Source organism: Oncorhynchus kisutch, linkage group LG14 (genome assembly GCF_002021735.2).
Source record: "Oncorhynchus kisutch isolate 150728-3 linkage group LG14, Okis_V2, whole genome shotgun sequence".
NCBI classification, from domain to species: domain Eukaryota; kingdom Metazoa; phylum Chordata; class Actinopteri; order Salmoniformes; family Salmonidae; genus Oncorhynchus; species Oncorhynchus kisutch.
In genome coordinates, this window is record NC_034187.2 from 59,884,457 (window position 1) to 59,901,202 (window position 16,746).

Below are 16,746 nucleotides of genomic sequence, written 5' to 3' on the forward strand. Positions count from 1 at the left end.
TATATTCACCTGTATTTACAACCCAAAAATGAAATGTTATTTAAATTGACACAATACCTGTTAGCAAAGGTGTCAGCTAGAGACAACGTGCAGGAGCTTGCAGGGATTTGTAGTCTTGCATTATGTCTACTTTGATGCTAATTCGTTTTTTTCGAAATCTGAGAGTAAATAGAACCGAATATATTGATAAAAGTCACCTTCTCCGAGAGAGATATACATGGCTATCAAAACGTCATGTCAGTGTCAGCCTACACAAAACACAGCCCTTATTTGAAGTGTTCCTAAAATTCTCCATGGGAAAAAAGAATGGTGGAAAAATGACTGGAACCATTTCCCTGTTTGACCCCTAGGTTTTATGGGTATTATGACACCTCCACAGTGGGGCTCTATAGAGCCCAAAGTGCATCTGTCATTTCCATACTGTTACAATTATAGATACTGTTGTTGGTGAATGTTACAGTAATGGTACTTTACCCGTCTCATTCCACAAATTGTTACAACACTTGCTGAGTGAAGATATTGTTATAATGTAACACTGAAGCTGGCTCTCGGCTGGCAAGCTTCCAAACACGATGGCAGTGCTAATTTCGCATGTCACTAACTTAAAGCGTATCGTTGCCAAGCATATCATTTTAATGTTACCTTTGGTTTGTCCACAACATCGCCATATAAATTAACTTCTATATAAGTTAATTAAATACATTTCACTGACTTTCAGTGATAGAGAAGATGTCAGCAGGCTACTATCATGGCTACCATGGTTACATAATGTAAACAATGACGTTTCCTCACCCCTCGTGCTTAGAAGTTGGCTGAATCTTGCAGAATGTCTTATTACTCACTTAAATTAATTTCACATGGTTTTAAACGTTTGAATACAAATTTAGCAACGTTATCTTGTTCAAGCCGTTTGAAATGACCGTACTGTGGACAAGTTCAGTCATTTATTTTAGCAGAGCTCCCTCATGTGTCAGTTACTGATGTTACCGATGTCAGTCCGTCTGATTTCTGACATTACATTTTCATTGTCTTTCACTGATTTCAAGTTTTAGGGAATTAATTTGTCCTAATGCCGTTTTACTTTGCATTGCAGAACTGAAACCATTTCTAGCCACAAAATGCACACAGATAACAAATAAATTGTGCTCATAAGATTGAGTTATATGGGCAGTGCTATTTTCTTCAAAACAGAAGGAATTACACTCATAGTATTCATTTTATTAAAATTAATCATTAAATACACATTATTTACAACCATAAAAATTACAGCATGTAAGAATTTGTCAAATGTAACAGAAATCTTAATATCAAATAAACCAAATGTGATACATGTCTTGTTCTATTGTGATACAAAACTATGTAATTGGTGAAAAAGTACATGGTGAATCAACCATATGCATACTTGTCTGTTAAACTTCTGTCATTTGGAGTCATTTGTCCACTCAACTTCATTAACAGTTTAACAATTAGGCCAGCCTATTGAGGAAAGAAGAAAAGGAGCCAATGAATAGAAGCAATTTCATGTAATATTGCCCACAATCAACTCTTCAGTTAGAGCTATATGCTATGGTAAATATTTTCTTATAAATCATACAATCTGCACTGTTTTCCAGGCTACAACACATTGATTCAACATAATCACAGGTACATCCATTGGAATGACTTGGGAAAGGTCCTATATTTACCTGTTTGGTGTGCACAATGAAGTTCATCTTGTTTTCCAGACTGTGAATCTGAAAGTACTGATCAGCATGCCCTAGCTGCCACATGAAAGAGCCATACCCCAGACTGATAAGAAGTACCTACAGATACACAGGAAAACATATGCACAGTATCAGTAAGAGGGCATTTACATGAAAACATTCAAAATATACAAAGCTGGATACTTTTGAGCCTTATTTATATGCTTAGATATTTACATCCATGCTTACTTTGTGACCACTAAATAAGAATGTATTCTGTATACTGCATGGTTAAACATGGTTCTCTCTGTATTCATATGAATCTGTCCCCAACCAACAAATAGCCCCGGGGTACCTTGGTCTCCATGTTCATGAGGTGCAGGCCCTTGGTGTTGACACCCACGAAGACGCGGATGACTTTGTGGTTGCTGGAGCTAGCCTTGGTGAAGACCTGGCCTGTGAAGAAGGCGGCACCATAGGTCGGGATGTCCCAGCAGTTCTGCAGGAAGAGCCTCTGGAGGTGGTGCATCTCTTTGCTCACACCCTCACTCATACTGAAGCACTGTGGGGCCAATAAGGTGAAGTAAGGCTAAGAGTTTGACCCCACAGATATAAATGTTTACAAGTTATTTCACAAAAACTAAATAATTAAAATAAACCTGACCTTATACTCATGAAGAATCTTGCTTGTCCAATGATGTGCTTTGCTTTTCACCTTGGATATTGGGACAATAGATTTCAGGTTTTCCTCACTGTTGAAAACAAAACATTTACATAGACAGTTATGTCAATAGTATATCATATTACCACAGCTTTATGTACCTTATCTTCAAATATCATACCAAGATTTCCCCAGTTTTAAAGAAGAGTACTATGCTAGATTGACTGAATTCGGGGACCAATTTAAGATATTTACTTAAGGAAACCCTGCTTGTGCTTCTTGCTCTCATAGTTTCCGTAGATGATCTGCAGTAGAAGGCTGGCCAGGGTGATCAGCTTGCTGTCTGGGGAGGGGAAGAAGCCCTTGAGGAGGCAGTGTCTGGCCTCATCAAACAGGATCAGGATGGACAGGGGGTCCTCAATCTGGAGGAGAAGATTCAAGCCAATCGTGGATGGATTAATGAACAAATTAATGAACTTAAACACCAAACCCTTGATCAGTTTAATCATGTTTATTATTACTGTGCTGAAACAAATTCATGCACACCCTCTGGGTCCCCCTTAACCAGAGTTGAGAAACACTGATCTAAGCAATATTCAATATCCCAAATCCTTGCTTTACAGATGCAGCAAGAAGAATTTCCCAAGGGGATAATAAAGTTGATCAGAATCAAATTGGTTACAAACCTTTTTCTCAATGTCGAGGGGCAGACGGACATCTCTACGGAGGAAGAGCTGTGGGTTCTCCCTCTGGGGGTCTAGGACAGTGAGGTCAGTGACGATCTCTGTCCAGATACGCAGGTGCTGCAGGGGCTTGTGGTAGGGCTTTAGCTGCAGGTCTGATGGAAGACAAGACAAACACACACAAAGGGTGTCATGAGCACAGGTAGCATGGAAATAGGATACTACAGATACAATAATATAATACCTATGCCCAAATATTGGGCAACCATTTTGGATCTGTGTATGTGTGACTCACTGAGGTTCTCGGAGCAGATCCAGATGGTGAAGTACTGCTGGGTGTCCTTGGAAAGCCGCATGCCCTCCATAATCTGCTGCACTGATGTGTTGTTGCCGTGCTTCAGCTCCACCGAGCGGTACGAGCCATCCATGCGGTAGATGCGCACCTTCTCGTACTGCGGAACGAACACACAGTTTCATCAACTGCTAATGGTAATAAAATAATTTGACAAGTCTGTTGGAGTAGCATACAGTCACGCACACTGACACACACACACTCCACACTCACTGGTTTGTTATTGGCTTGCTGTAGGAGTTTCACTGTCTCCTCCCATTCGTTTTGCTTGTTCTCTTCACAGATTTGCAGGGGCGATCTCTTTTGCTGATCCTCTATGTGCTTATAAGAGTATAAAAACAAGCAAGCAAAGTGACTGACTTTCTTACTGCTACTTACTACTGGGAACATATTAAAATCCTAAACTATGAAGTTCCACTGGTACCAGCACACCCTACAGTATGTGGTCATAATGCAAATAGGATGGAGGATAAATCAAATCAAATCAAATCAAATTTATTTATATAGCCCTTCGTACATCAGCTGATATCTCAAAGTGCTGTACAGAAACCCAGCCTAAAACCCCAAACAGCAAGCAATGCAGGTGTAGAAGCAGGATATACTGGATTCAACCAGGGTTCTCCAATGCAGGTCTTGGAGAGCTACTGGGTGTGCAGGCTTTTATTCCAGCACATTTAGGGGTTGAATTGGTCATTCAAAAGTGTACGGATTATGGTTAAGCCATGCTCACTGTCTTCTGCTGTCTCTCCACACTTTCCTCTTGTCCATACCCTGGCTCAACCCTAACCCTAGCTTCATGTCGACACCCTGGCTCAACTCTAACCACAGCCATAACCCTTAACTTAAACCTATCCCTAGGTTCATGTCCATGCCCCGACTCAACCCTGAGCCTACTAGTCAACAAATCAAATGTTATTGGTCACATACACATGTTTAGCAGATGTTATTGTGGGTGTAGCGAAATGCTTGTGTTTCTAGCTCCGACAGTGCAGTAATATCTAATAAGTAATATGTAACAATTTCACAACATATACCAAATAAACACAAAACTAAGTAAAGGAATGGAATTAAGAATATATAAATATATGGACGAGCAATGTCAGAGCGGCGTAGAATAGAATACAGTATGAGATATACATATGAGATGAGTAATGCAAAATATGGAAACATTATTCAAGTGACTAGTGTTCCATTCATAACCTTACCCATAAGGGAAACACTCTTTTCAAGCCACTGATACCAATGTTCCTTTTTCGTAGCAGGTTAGGAGAACTTATGCAGCAGGTTAGGATAATTCATGTAGCAGGTTAGGAGACTGTGTTTAACGTTAGGGAAAGGGTTAGCAAAAATTCTCTCCTAACCTGTGTCCCTTAACCATAAAGCTAACCCTTGACCTTAACCTTATGTTCAACACTAACCCTAATCTTGATTTAGCATACTTTTATCCTACTGTTGTCTTTTGACCTGTGAGGTGTAGAAGCTTGGCTCTGCCTGGCTCTCCCTTTCACCCAAGGTGCAGGAGCTTGGCTCCGGGCAGCTCTGGCTCAATTTAACCACTGAGCACATCGCAAACAAAACTGATTCAAATAATCAACTAAGCATGATCTTCAGCTTGGGAATCAGATGTGCTACTGAAGGGCTAGCATGAAAGCCAATGCACCTAATAGCTCCTCAGGACTAGAGTCGGAGACCCCTGTCAGGATCTAAACCTGTTTTAGTGCATCTGTCTCAGTCTTACCCGGTCTATCTCAGGATGCTGGAGCAGAAGCTGTACTATCTCTGAGTGGCCCCCTCCAGCTGCAAAGTGCAGCAGGGAGCTCAGCTGGCCATTCAGCAGGTTGGGGTTACAGTTTCCCTTCTCCAGCAGTAGCTTTGTTGCCTCCACTTTACCATACCTACATTCAAAACAACACAGACGTTTTACTCTTATTTGACGTTAGCTGTACAATAAAAAAAATATATATAAAAGTTAATGTCCTTAGAGACTTTAATTTTCTTTAGGGAATTTGGGTAACACTTTATTTTTACTTTATTTTACAGGTTGGTTTACAATCTAGGATGAGTTTTTCAGCAAAATGGCAGCCCTGCCACTTGTTTTGGTGTACAGCCGTGCTAGAACCAAACACTACTCGTATGAGATGTACCAGCAGGCGTAGTGGATGGGGGCCCAGTGGTCGCTGTCCAGCTGTTTGACTGAGAAGCCACTTTCCAGGAGCTTGGTGAGCAGATCTGTGTCACCTTCACAGGCACTGCGGTGTAAGGGGAAGTCATCCACCCACTGGTGCTCCCTATGGAGGAGACAGAGAATAGGCCTCGTTCAATCACTTGAACGTCACAGTGTCATGAGGAATTTGAAAAGGCCCAAACTGCCAGATAGGTTGCCTGGTGCAATGGAACTGATGGAATAGTCCCAAATGTGGAAATGTCACCTATTTGGCAAATCCAGACAAGCTCAAACTATTTGAAGGGAAAATAATACTATTTGAACCCAGGTCTGGAGAATTCATTAAGTTGTTTTGAAGTTACATTTTGGGAGGCACACTCACTTTTCCTCTGTCACATTGTTAGAGCCGTGCTGCCACTTTTCTCTAGTAGGGATCTGGATTTTAGAGTAATCTGGAGCACCAAGGCCAAAGTAAGGGTTGATGATAACTTTGTCCACCTAGAAATGGCAAAAATAGAGAGGATACGTAAACACTGTAGTTTATCTTCACATATTTTGATTATGATACACACTATTTCTGTTTAAATAAAAGTGTGTCCGTGCAGGGCTAAAACAAAAATGTGAACTGTCTTGTAAGCCGTCCCTCGGGAGAGGGTAGGAATTGGAGAAAACGGTATCTGGGCTCTCACCCGGTTGGTATACTGCAGGTCTGAGCCGTAGAGAGGGTTTTGAATGCACATGTCGGCCTTCTCCAGTGACAGCATCTTGCTCTTGATCTCCAAGGCGGTGTAGCCCATGTGCAAATCTCCATCACTGGGTTTGCCCTCGCTGGTGTATGCAGGGTTACTCACATTGGTCTTGACTCGGTCCACCGGTGCGGGCCGGAACAGAGCTGCAATGGCGTGAGGCATGGTGTGCTTCTCTGCCAGCCACCTGTATAGGGCAGGTACAAGTTCAACGGGCAAGGTTTAGTGGTGACGTTCTGGTAAGGCTTACCAATGTCTCTATGGTGGGTGAAATATCTACTGTGTCACTCACTGCACTGTAAGTCGTTTTAAATATCTTATGTTATTTCCAATCCCAACCCCCGGACACCACACATACACAGTCACAAGACTGCTCAAAGGCACAACAGCAGTGGATAGTAGTAATAATCTGAAACCAGCAGGCCTCCAGTAACCAGTCTAGTTCAACACTTAGTTCATCGTCCGGCCTGGGAATTAAACCAACAACCTTTCTGTTACCGGTCCACCTCTAACCTCTGGGCTACCTACCTCCCCCGAAGTGGCATGAATACAACAGCCATGAAGATGGTAGAGTAAGTGAAGCTACCATATACACTGGTTTTAAGCTCTCAGTGGATCAGGGCGCCTGCTAAATTACTTCAATATGAAATCATAGACAAAGACTTACTTGTCCAAGGCCAGGAGCATCTTTGAGGTGATGGAGGAGAAATGAGTGCTGGTCTCGCTACACACACGCATGATATCCTGGAGGCAGTAAAAACTTGGGCTCCCAGGGTTGTAGATAGGCTTGCTATTATCTGTTCCCGAAAGATCAATAAGCAGCACACAATAATAAAAAAACATTGTTAGCTAAAGAATATTATTATGGAATTATTCTAAGGAATGCTTTAAAAAGTACCCCAGATACAAGTGTTCTAACACTTACAAGGGGGTCAGGAATTATTGTATCCCTTGATAAAGATCAGCAATAAAGACTATAAAAGAAATACCGGTAATACAAATACTGAGCTATAATGTATGCTCAAAAAAAAAAAGTATATGGTAATAAACTATAGTAATACAATTGCTCAGATAAAGACATTATGTTTAACAAGTAATAAAAACAAATATTGGATCCCCTGTTTTGATTTGAATTGAAGAGGGCATTCTATAACTGCAGATGAAGGATATCAAGGATCTGGAAATATTCTCTTTGGGGGAATGGTCTAACATCCCTCACAATGTGTTCTCCAATCTCATAAAACATTTTAGAAAAAGGCTCAAGGTGTCATTATCCTCGCAAGGGGAGAGTGCTTGAGAATTGTAAACAGGGGATCCAATCATTTTGACCACGATATTTCTTGTTAAACAAAATCTCTTCCTCTGAGCAATTGTATTACTATACAAGTCATAACTTTTTTTTAAATTACACAGTGCCTTAAGAAAGTATTCACACTCCTTCACTTTTTCCACATTTTGTTGTGTTACAGGCTGAATTTAAAATAGATTAAATTGAGTTTTGTTGTTACTCGCCTACACACAATACCCCATAATGTCATAGTGGATTTTATTTCTTTTTTAATTACAAATTAACTGAATAAGTTTTCAAACCCTACTAACCTATTTGACAGAGTGAAAAAAGGAAGCATGTGCAGAATAGAAATATTTCAAAACATCTATCCTGTTTGCAACAAGGCACTAAAGTAATAAAAAAATGTGTCCTGTATACAAATCAAATCCAACTTTATTTGTCACGTGCCGAATACAACAAGTGTAGACCTTAATTTATTTTAATTGTATTTATTTTTTACCTTTTTAAACTACGCAAATCAGTTCAGAACAAATTCTTATTTTCAATGACAGCCTAGGAACAGTGGGTTAACTGCCTTGTTCAGGGGCAGAACGACAGATTTTTACCTTGTCAGCTCGGGCATTTGATCTTGCAACCTTTTCGGTTACTAATCCAACACTCTAACCACTAGGCTACCTGCCGCCCTTACCGTGAAATGGCACCAACAGTGCAGTTCAAGAAGAGTTAAGAAAATATTTACCAAATAAACTAATGTAAAAAATAATAAAAAGTAACACAATAACAAAACAAAAACGAGGCTATATATAGGGGGTACCGAGCCAGTGTGCGGGGGTACAGGTTAGAGGTAATTTGTAAATGTAGGTAGGGGTGAAGTGACTATGCATAGATGATAAACAGTGAGTAGCAGCAGTATACAAAACAAATGGAGGGGGGTCAATGTAATAGTCCAGTGGCCATTTGATTCATTGTTCAGCAGTCTTGTGGCTTGGGGTTAGAAGCTGTTAAGGAGCCTCTTGGTCCTAGACTTGGCGCTCCAGGTACCGCTTGCCGTGCGGTAGCAGAGAAAACAGTCTATGACTTGGGTGACTGGAGTCTCTGACAATTTTTTGCGCTTTCCTCTGACATTGCCTAGTATATAGGTCCTGGGTGGCAGGAAGCTTGGCCCCAGTGATGTACTGGACCGTACGCAGTACCTTCTGTAGCGCCTTATGGTCAGATGCCGAGCAGTTGCCATACCAGACGGTGATGCAACCGGTCAAGATGCTCTCGATGGTGCAGCTATAGAACTTTTTGAAGATCTGGGGACCCATGCCAAATATTTTCAGTCTCCTGAGGGGGAAAAGGTTTCATGACTGCCTTGGTGTGTTTGGACCATGATAGATCGTTGGTGATGTGGACACCAAGGAACTTGAAACTCTCAACCCGCTCCACTACAGCCCCGTTAATGTTAATGGGGGCCTGTTCGGCCCGCCTTTTCCTGTAGTCCATGATCAGCTCCTTTGTCTTGCTCCCATTGAGGGAGAGGTTGTTGTCCTGGCACCACACTGCCAGTTCTCTGACCTCCTCCCTATAGGCTGTCTCATCGTTGTCGGTGATCAGGACTACCACTGTTGTGTCGTCAGCAAACTTAATGATGGTGTGGTATTTGTGTTTGGCCACGCAGTTGTGGGAGTACAGTGTTGAGGTGTGGCAGACATGTTGTTGCCTACCTTTACCACCTGGGGGCGGCCCGTCAGGAAGTCCAGGATCCAGTTGCAGAGGGAGGTGTTTATTCCCAGGGTCCATAGCTTATTGATAAGCTTCGTGGGCACTATGGTGTTGAACGCTGAGCTGTAGTCAATGAACAGCATATACAAAGCGTTATGTTTGGGGCAAATCCAATACAACACATTACAAAGTACCACTCTCCATATTGTCAAGCATAGTGGTGGCTGCATTATGTTATGGGTATGCTTGTAACCATTAAGGGCTGGGGAGTTTCAGGATAAAAAAGAAACAGAATGGAGCTAAGAACACGCAAAACCCTAGAGGAAAACCTGGTTCAGTCTGCTTTTCACCAGACACTGGGAGATTAATTCACCTTTCAGCAGGACAATAACTTAAAACACAAAGCCAAATATACACTGAAGTTGCTTAACAAGAACAGTGAATGTTCCTGAGTGGCCGAGTTACAGTTTGAACTTAAATCTATGGCAAGACCTGAAAATGGTTGTCTAGCAATTATCAACAACCAATTCAACAGAGCTTGAAGAATTTTGAAAAGAATAATGAGCAAATGTTATACAATCCTTGTGTGGAAAGCTCTTAGTGACATACCCAGAAAGACTCACAGCTGTAATCCCTGCCAAAGATGCTTCTACAAAGTATTGACTAAAGGTGTGAATACTTACGTAAAATAGATATTTCTGTATTTCATTTTCAATAAATTTGCTAAAAATCTAAAACATATTTTCACTGTTATTATGGAGTATTGTGTGTAGATGGGCGAGAAAAAATCTAAATTTTATCCATTTTGAATTCAAGCTGTAACAACAAAATGTTAAATAAATTAAGGGTTTGAATACTTTCTAAAGGCACTATACTAATGCTCAGTATTAGCATTATTTCTTTTCTACCTCATCTTTTGCTTATTTTTATTAAGGGATTTTACCCCCTTTCTCAGCCCAATTTCGTGATATCCAATTGCGATCCAATTAGATCGTCTCTTCACTGCAACTCCCCAACGGGCTTGGGAGAGGCAAAGGTTGAGTCATGCATCCTCCAAAACATGACCCGTCAAATTGCACTCCTTAACATCCGCCCGCTTAAACCGAAAGCTAGCCGAACCAATGTGTCGGAGAAAACACCGTTCCACTGACGACTGAAGTCAGCCTGCAGGCCCCCGGCCCGCGACAAGAAGACACTAGAACATGATGAGCCAAGTAGCCCCCCGGCCAAACCCTCTCCTAACTCAGACAACACTGGCCAATTGTGCGCCACCCTATGGGACTTCCGGTCACAGCCGGTTGTGACACAGCCTGGGATCAAACCCAGGTCTGTAGTGACGCCTCAAGCACTGTGATGCAGTGCCTAAGAACGCTGCGCCACTCAAGAGGCCCCCATTTATAACATTTCTAATCATTTATAAGTTATTGTAAACCAAATGATTTATGTGCTGACAAGTTAGTGTCAAGTTCTACCTTTGACATTAATTGGCACAAAAAAGAGGGAGACCTCTTTTCCTTCATTGTCACCATCGAGATGGAATTTCTTCATGTGCACCACACGCTTTCCTGTGATGAGCAACAGCATAAGAGGGATTAGTGCTTTGACACAATTATTATTTGAAATGTCTTTCTACTCTTCATAGAACATTTATATTAACAAATGATTCGCATCCAAATCTGGAAAGCCACCATAATTACAGAAAAGCAACTAAGTGATATTTATTTACCAATAAAACCCTTGTTGTTAGATATGGGTTTAGTCATTTCTTCTACATAATCCAAAATGGATCTGGCTGTGTCCCCATTGGCTTGAATTTTGGTCGCCAGTAAGACCTTCTTTCGTTTCTTCTCTTTTCCTTCCAAAGGAACTTCTATCAACAGGATCTAAAGGAGGGGTAATAACAGAGTTACACATGATGTCACTGGTGAAGATAAACTGAACTAGAAATACATTTATGAAATCAAACCATAAGCTAAATAATAGTGATTTGCCATTAACAATATTTGGGTTAAAGTAAAATTATATTGCAGAAGATTTGGGGTGGATGATATGGCAAAACCTAGAGCTGCATTTCCAGGGAGCTTTCCAGAACTGAGTCTCCTTACACTAAATGTATTAATAAAGGTGTTGCCACTTTGCTGTAACCATAGTCTGCTACTCGCAGGGATACTTAAGCATGTATACAAAATAATGTGTATCCCACTTCTGACACCAACATAACAAATCCAGGGAGTAGTCCAGACCGGGACTCAAACACAGCACCCTGCGACTCTCAGTCCAACCCCTTGCTGTTATGCAAAGAGATCCTAACCTAACAGATGCTAGGTGTTGAATGGTCGCTAATCACTACTGTATCTTATGAAAGGTACTGTATTCTTACCTCATAGGCTTTAGCCCGATATTCCTTAGAGCTCAAACTGACATGGTTCTTTGGACGAACGACAGCTACAAACACATCTTCCAAGTTGTCTTGGTTGCCCATAGCGTTGACTTGCCTTCAATTTTTATCAGGTATCCTACATAAGGACCGATTTATGAGGAAGATGAGGAGCACCATGTCTGAAATGTTATAAATAATAAAATATAATCAGAATCTAATTGGGAGCCAGCAAAACATGATTATTCTATTAATAATCTATATTCTATTGCAGGGTGTATTTTAATTATTTAAAAGTAGTATGCTATATCGTTCTCATCACTGATCAATCTTGAAAGACTTCTAACTTGTTAACTTGTAATAAATGACTTAATAATGTCAACATTCGCCTAGGTTGTTACTTTAACGCATGCAAATAAAATAGCATAATGATGGTAGCACTATTAGGTTAAAAATATTTTCAAAGGGCACATTTGATTGCGTTTAAAAGTTTGAAAGAAGTTATTTTGTCCCAACAAAAGTCACGCCCCGGAAACCAAGCACACTGTTGCCTTCCTCAGTTGAAGACTATTGATATCACATAGTGTAAAATACAACATGAAAAGTAATATGCAGCACGGATTTTCAGTAAAGCTACATTGTGTCCTTAGAAGTAGACGTGAAACTATGCGTCAGATAACTACATTTTGAGAAACGCTTTCAAACATACCTGATGTTATGATCTCTCACAAACTTTAAAACGTATATGGTATCGGTGTCTTTATTTTCCCGGGTGGAATAAGTCATAGACATGCAGGATCAATAATATAGGCAAACTTCTAAGTAGATATTTGTGTTTCCTAAAAGCATAACATCGGTTGCCGACCACAGCAAGCGAAATAGACAAGAGTCACATTATGCCTGGACTGACTCGTTTTGACAACAGGGAACTCTGCTGGTCGGGTGGACTTAGTGCGCATATTTTCTTGAGAAAATGTAGACAGATTAAAATAAATGATAGGCGACAGATATCAAATCGGATGTGAAAGTAATTTTCTCTGGTATGATGTAACGCCATTGACTCGTAACTTTTTTCTGAATAAAATGTTATTGCATTCAGGCAATTCTAGTGTACATTTTTTGTCCATGTTTCCTAATATTTGTATGTTAAATAGTTAAGGTACACTTTTGCCAGTTTCAGGTTACGTATGGTAGAGGTTCCCAACCATTTTTCCCCAGGGCCCCCCTTTTCATATTTGAATGGAACAAGAGTTTAATTTGAGGATCTAGGAATATGTTGTTTTGAAGCTAATTTCTTGCAATTCTACCTAGTTTTAACAAGACTCATGATATATTTTAGGTAGGCTATTTAATGATTATTATAATAATAATAATAATAATATTAATAATAATATTTCCCCAAATGTTAGGTTAGTAGGGGGTAACTAGCCCCCCCCCCCTAAAAACAATGTCTAATTGCTGACCCAAAAAAGCAACGTTTGGAAAAAAATCGGTATGTGGATGAAGATCATGCTTAGGCGCAGTGGAGGAAAAAGTACTCAATTCTCATACTTCAGTAAAAAATAAAGATGTTCTATTAAGGTATGACTCAAGTAAAAGTGAAAGTCACCCAGTAAAATACTACTTGAGTAAAAGTAAAATTATTTTGTTTTAAATTTACTTAAGTATCAAAAGTAAATGTAGTTGCTAAAATATACTTAAGTATCATAAGTAAAATTACAAATAATTGAAAATTCCTTATACCGCACAATTTTCTTCTTGGGGTGTGACCTAGCCAGGGCTTTAAAAACAAAGCATTTTGTGTTTAGTGAGTGCGCCCGATCAGAGGCAGTAGGGATGTTCTCTTGATAAGTGTGCGATTTTGACCATTTTCTGTCCTGCTAAGCATTCAAAATGTAACGAGTTCTTTTGGGTGTCAGGGAAAATGTATGGAGTAAAAAGTACATCATTTTCTTTAGGAATGTAGTGAAGTAAAAGTGAAAGGAGTCAAAAATATAAATAGTAAAGTAAAGTACAGATACCCCCAAAAAACGACTTAAGTTGTACTCTAAAGTATTTTTACTTAAGTACTTTACACCACTGGTTAGGCAAATAAACTATAAAGGGGTATAAATGGCTACAGTTTACACTTTTTTAGATATTCATGAAAAGTTGTTATTAGAAAAGGGGCATTTTTAAAAGTTCCCGGGGTAACAGGCCCCCGAGGGAAATGGTTTTGCACATGTCACCATTAATATCCGCACTATGAGGAGATTTGATGTAAAGTCCCTCTTTTTAACTCAACTGCACATACATTTTCTTTGTTGTTACTTTTCCATACAATCCATTATGTACAATTGCCCAAAATATTATTTAAAAAATGTCATTCAGGTGCAAAAGGTTTTGAACAGTTGTTTATAATTCATTTAAAAAAAGATTCATTATAATATAATATTGGAATGGAATAACTAATACCATTAAATAACATTGGAATATAACATTTAATAACAACAAATCATAACTTAACTAATTAATTCAGTGTAACATTCCTTCCATGGCCTCCAACTGCTCTTAAATGCAAGTAAAACTAAATGCATGCTCTTCAACCGATCACTGCCCGCCCGCCCGTCTACCATCACTACTCTGGACGGTTCTGACTTAGAATATGTGGACAACTCCAAACACCTAGGTGTCTAGTTAGAATGTAAACTCTCCTTCCAGACTCGCATTAAGCATCTAGAATCCCAAATTAAATCTAGAATCGCCTTCCTATTTCGGCAACAAAGCATCCTTCACTCATGCTGCCAAACATACCCTCGTAAAACTGACTATCCTACCGATTCTTGACTTCGGCAATGTAATTGACAAAATAGCTTCCAACAACCTACTCAGCAAATTGGATGTAGTCTATCACAGTGCCATCCATTTAGTCACCAAAGCCCCATATACTACCCACCACTGCAACCTGCATGCTCTCGTTGGCTGGCTCTCGCTTCATATTCGTTGCCAAACCCACTGGCTCCATGCCATCTATAAGTCTTGGCTTGGTCATCTATAAGTCTTTGTAAAGCCCCGCCTTATCTCAGCTCACTGGTCACGATAGCAGCACCCACCCGTAGCACACGCTCCAGCAGGTATATTTCACTGGTCATCCCCAAAGCCAACTCCTCCTTTGGCCGCCTTTCCTTCCAGTTCTCTGCTGCCAATGACTGGAACGAATTGCCAAAATCACTGAAGCTGGAGTCTTACATCTCCCTCACTAACTTTGAGCACCAGCTGTCAGAGCAGCTTACAGATCATTGAACCTGTACACAGCCCATCTGTAAATAGCCCACCCAACTACCTCATCCCCATATTGTTTTTTTCTCCTTCGCACCCCAGTATCTCTACTTGCACATTCATCTTCTGCACAACTATCACTCGTGTTAATGCTAAATTGTAATTATTTCACCACTATGGCCTATTTATTGCCTTACCTCCCTAGTCTTACTACATTTGCACACACTGTATATAGATTTTTCTATTGTGTTATTGACTGTATGTTTGTTTATCCCATGTGTAACTCTGTGTTGTTTGTCGCACTGCTTTGTTTATCTTGGCCAGGTCCCAGTTGTAAATGAGAACTCAACTGGCCTAGCTGGTTAAATAAAGGAAAAAGGAAATACATAAAAAAATAAATCATGATGTGGCAACTCTCTTATGCTCTGCTATTGCTAATTTGTACATAGGTCACAAACAAAGCTATCCCCAGTAGAAGTGGAGTACAACTCATGAGCCCACCTCCTGCACTGCTCACACATAATCTAGTCCCCACCTGTGACTGAAAACACGAGGAGAGATGTCAATTGAAAAGCTCTCTCTTAAAATTGTAGCTAGCTAGCTATCTAGCTATAATGACATAAAATGCTGTGTAAAATAACATTAACTGTAAACCTATCAGTCACTTGTGGAAACATTTACAACTGCAATTAAGTTATCTTTTTTAAATGTATTTTACCTCAGAGGGTCTAGTAGTAAGCTTGCTAGCTAGCACTCCTAGCCGCTTATGCTAACTAACTAGTTTGCTAGCATTTACTACTAGTGAAGTTGTTAGCTAGCAAGTTAGCATAAACTAGCGCTAACTGGGCTAGTCATTGTCTAAATGACACATTCATAACCATGAAGCGGTAACTAGCCACCAGGGGGGTTTTCTCCAACACACTCATCCAACATATTACTTTACAAAAAATTATCTACATTTTTTCTCGCGAAACAAGCGGATTATTTATTTTAAGGCTTTCCTAATTATACATTTTAAAAATATATAATAATAATTCAAATGAATACCATAAAATCGTTTTGTTGAAATATCTCCAAAAGTTGTGATATGACACAGAGGACATTTTTTGTTGAGTAAGAGCAGTTGCTGCCAGGGGAAATGTTGGGGAAATAATTGGGACATCTCGTGGCCTTAATGTGAATTACATATGATTTACTATGATAATTTATAGGAACCCTTAATTTAATTATACATATTCTATTTTACCCGAAGTGATTCGATTAATTGATAATCACACACTAACCATGTTTCCATCCACAGTTTTTACCCGAGTAAAGTGATATTGTAATTATTTTAAAGTCACGACAACTCTGTGATGGAAACAGGAAGTGTCGGTGTAATGTAAAAAAAATGTAGATAGGTATTTTGTTCGTTTGACACAGTGGGATCTTTTTGTGTCAGTAAAATGTATTATGCGGGATATGGCGGTGGAAACGCCTTTATGCGCAAATATTGACATGATAACCATCGTATCGAAGTACATTTAGTCACGCAATGATATGGTGTGTAGTTCTGCCACCACGACTCGGGAAACCATGCCGTTTATTAGGCTACAGATGAAATAAATTATGATGAACTTCACAGGATGGTGAAAGTGCACGGTGATGAGCTTGATGCTGCTTACCAATAAATAGGCCTACCGAGGGTCTTATTCTGTTGACATGATGATCGATGTTTAGCTGCCGTTTGACAAATACAAATATTCTCGCTTTTACCCATAATAATATCATAATGTAAACTAGACAAATCGCAAAGCCTATCCGCACTGTATCTGTGAGCTGTTGG

General features: G+C 39.9%; 1 protein-coding gene across 4 annotated transcripts; it reads right to left on the minus strand.

Moving 5' to 3' along the window:
- Positions 1 to 1,197: 1,197 nt before the first annotated feature.
- Positions 1,198 to 12,596, minus strand: LOC109903546 (krev interaction trapped protein 1). Of its 4 annotated transcripts, none has more exons than XM_020500321.2 (17): positions 12,373 to 12,596; positions 11,667 to 11,845; positions 11,013 to 11,169; positions 10,759 to 10,851; positions 6,956 to 7,085; positions 6,232 to 6,475; positions 5,925 to 6,040; positions 5,523 to 5,666; positions 5,117 to 5,273; positions 3,592 to 3,699; positions 3,322 to 3,478; positions 3,030 to 3,181; positions 2,599 to 2,765; positions 2,347 to 2,434; positions 2,038 to 2,244; positions 1,686 to 1,802; positions 1,198 to 1,476 (listed from the first exon to the last, which is right to left on the minus strand). In XM_020500321.2, the coding sequence occupies exons 2-17, from the start codon at positions 11,766 to 11,768 to the stop codon at positions 1,387 to 1,389; spliced, it is 2,229 nt and encodes a 742-aa protein (XP_020355910.1). In that variant the 5' UTR covers positions 11,769 to 11,845; positions 12,373 to 12,596; the 3' UTR covers positions 1,198 to 1,386. The 4 variants fall into 4 exon arrangements, with proteins under 4 accessions (XP_020355910.1, XP_031644534.1, XP_031644535.1 ...); XM_031788674.1 differs by having other exon boundaries at positions 6,394 to 6,475; positions 12,373 to 12,568; XM_020500320.2 differs by lacking the exon at positions 1,198 to 1,476 and having other exon boundaries at positions 1,533 to 1,802; positions 12,373 to 12,568.
- Positions 12,597 to 16,746: the final 4,150 nt, after the last annotated feature.

Coding starts and splice junctions, on each gene's coding strand:
- LOC109903546 (XM_020500320.2), bottom strand. CDS start 11,768: ATGGGCAACCAAGACAACTTGGAAGATGTGTTTGTAGCTGTCGTTCGT. Junction 3,479..3,591: donor AGCAAGCCAATAACAAACCA/GTGAGTGTGGAG, acceptor TTCGTTCCGCAG/TACGAGAAGGTGCGCATCTA. Junction 2,245..2,346: donor AGATTCTTCATGAGTATAAG/GTCAGGTTTATT, acceptor TTGGCCCCACAG/TGCTTCAGTATGAGTGAGGG.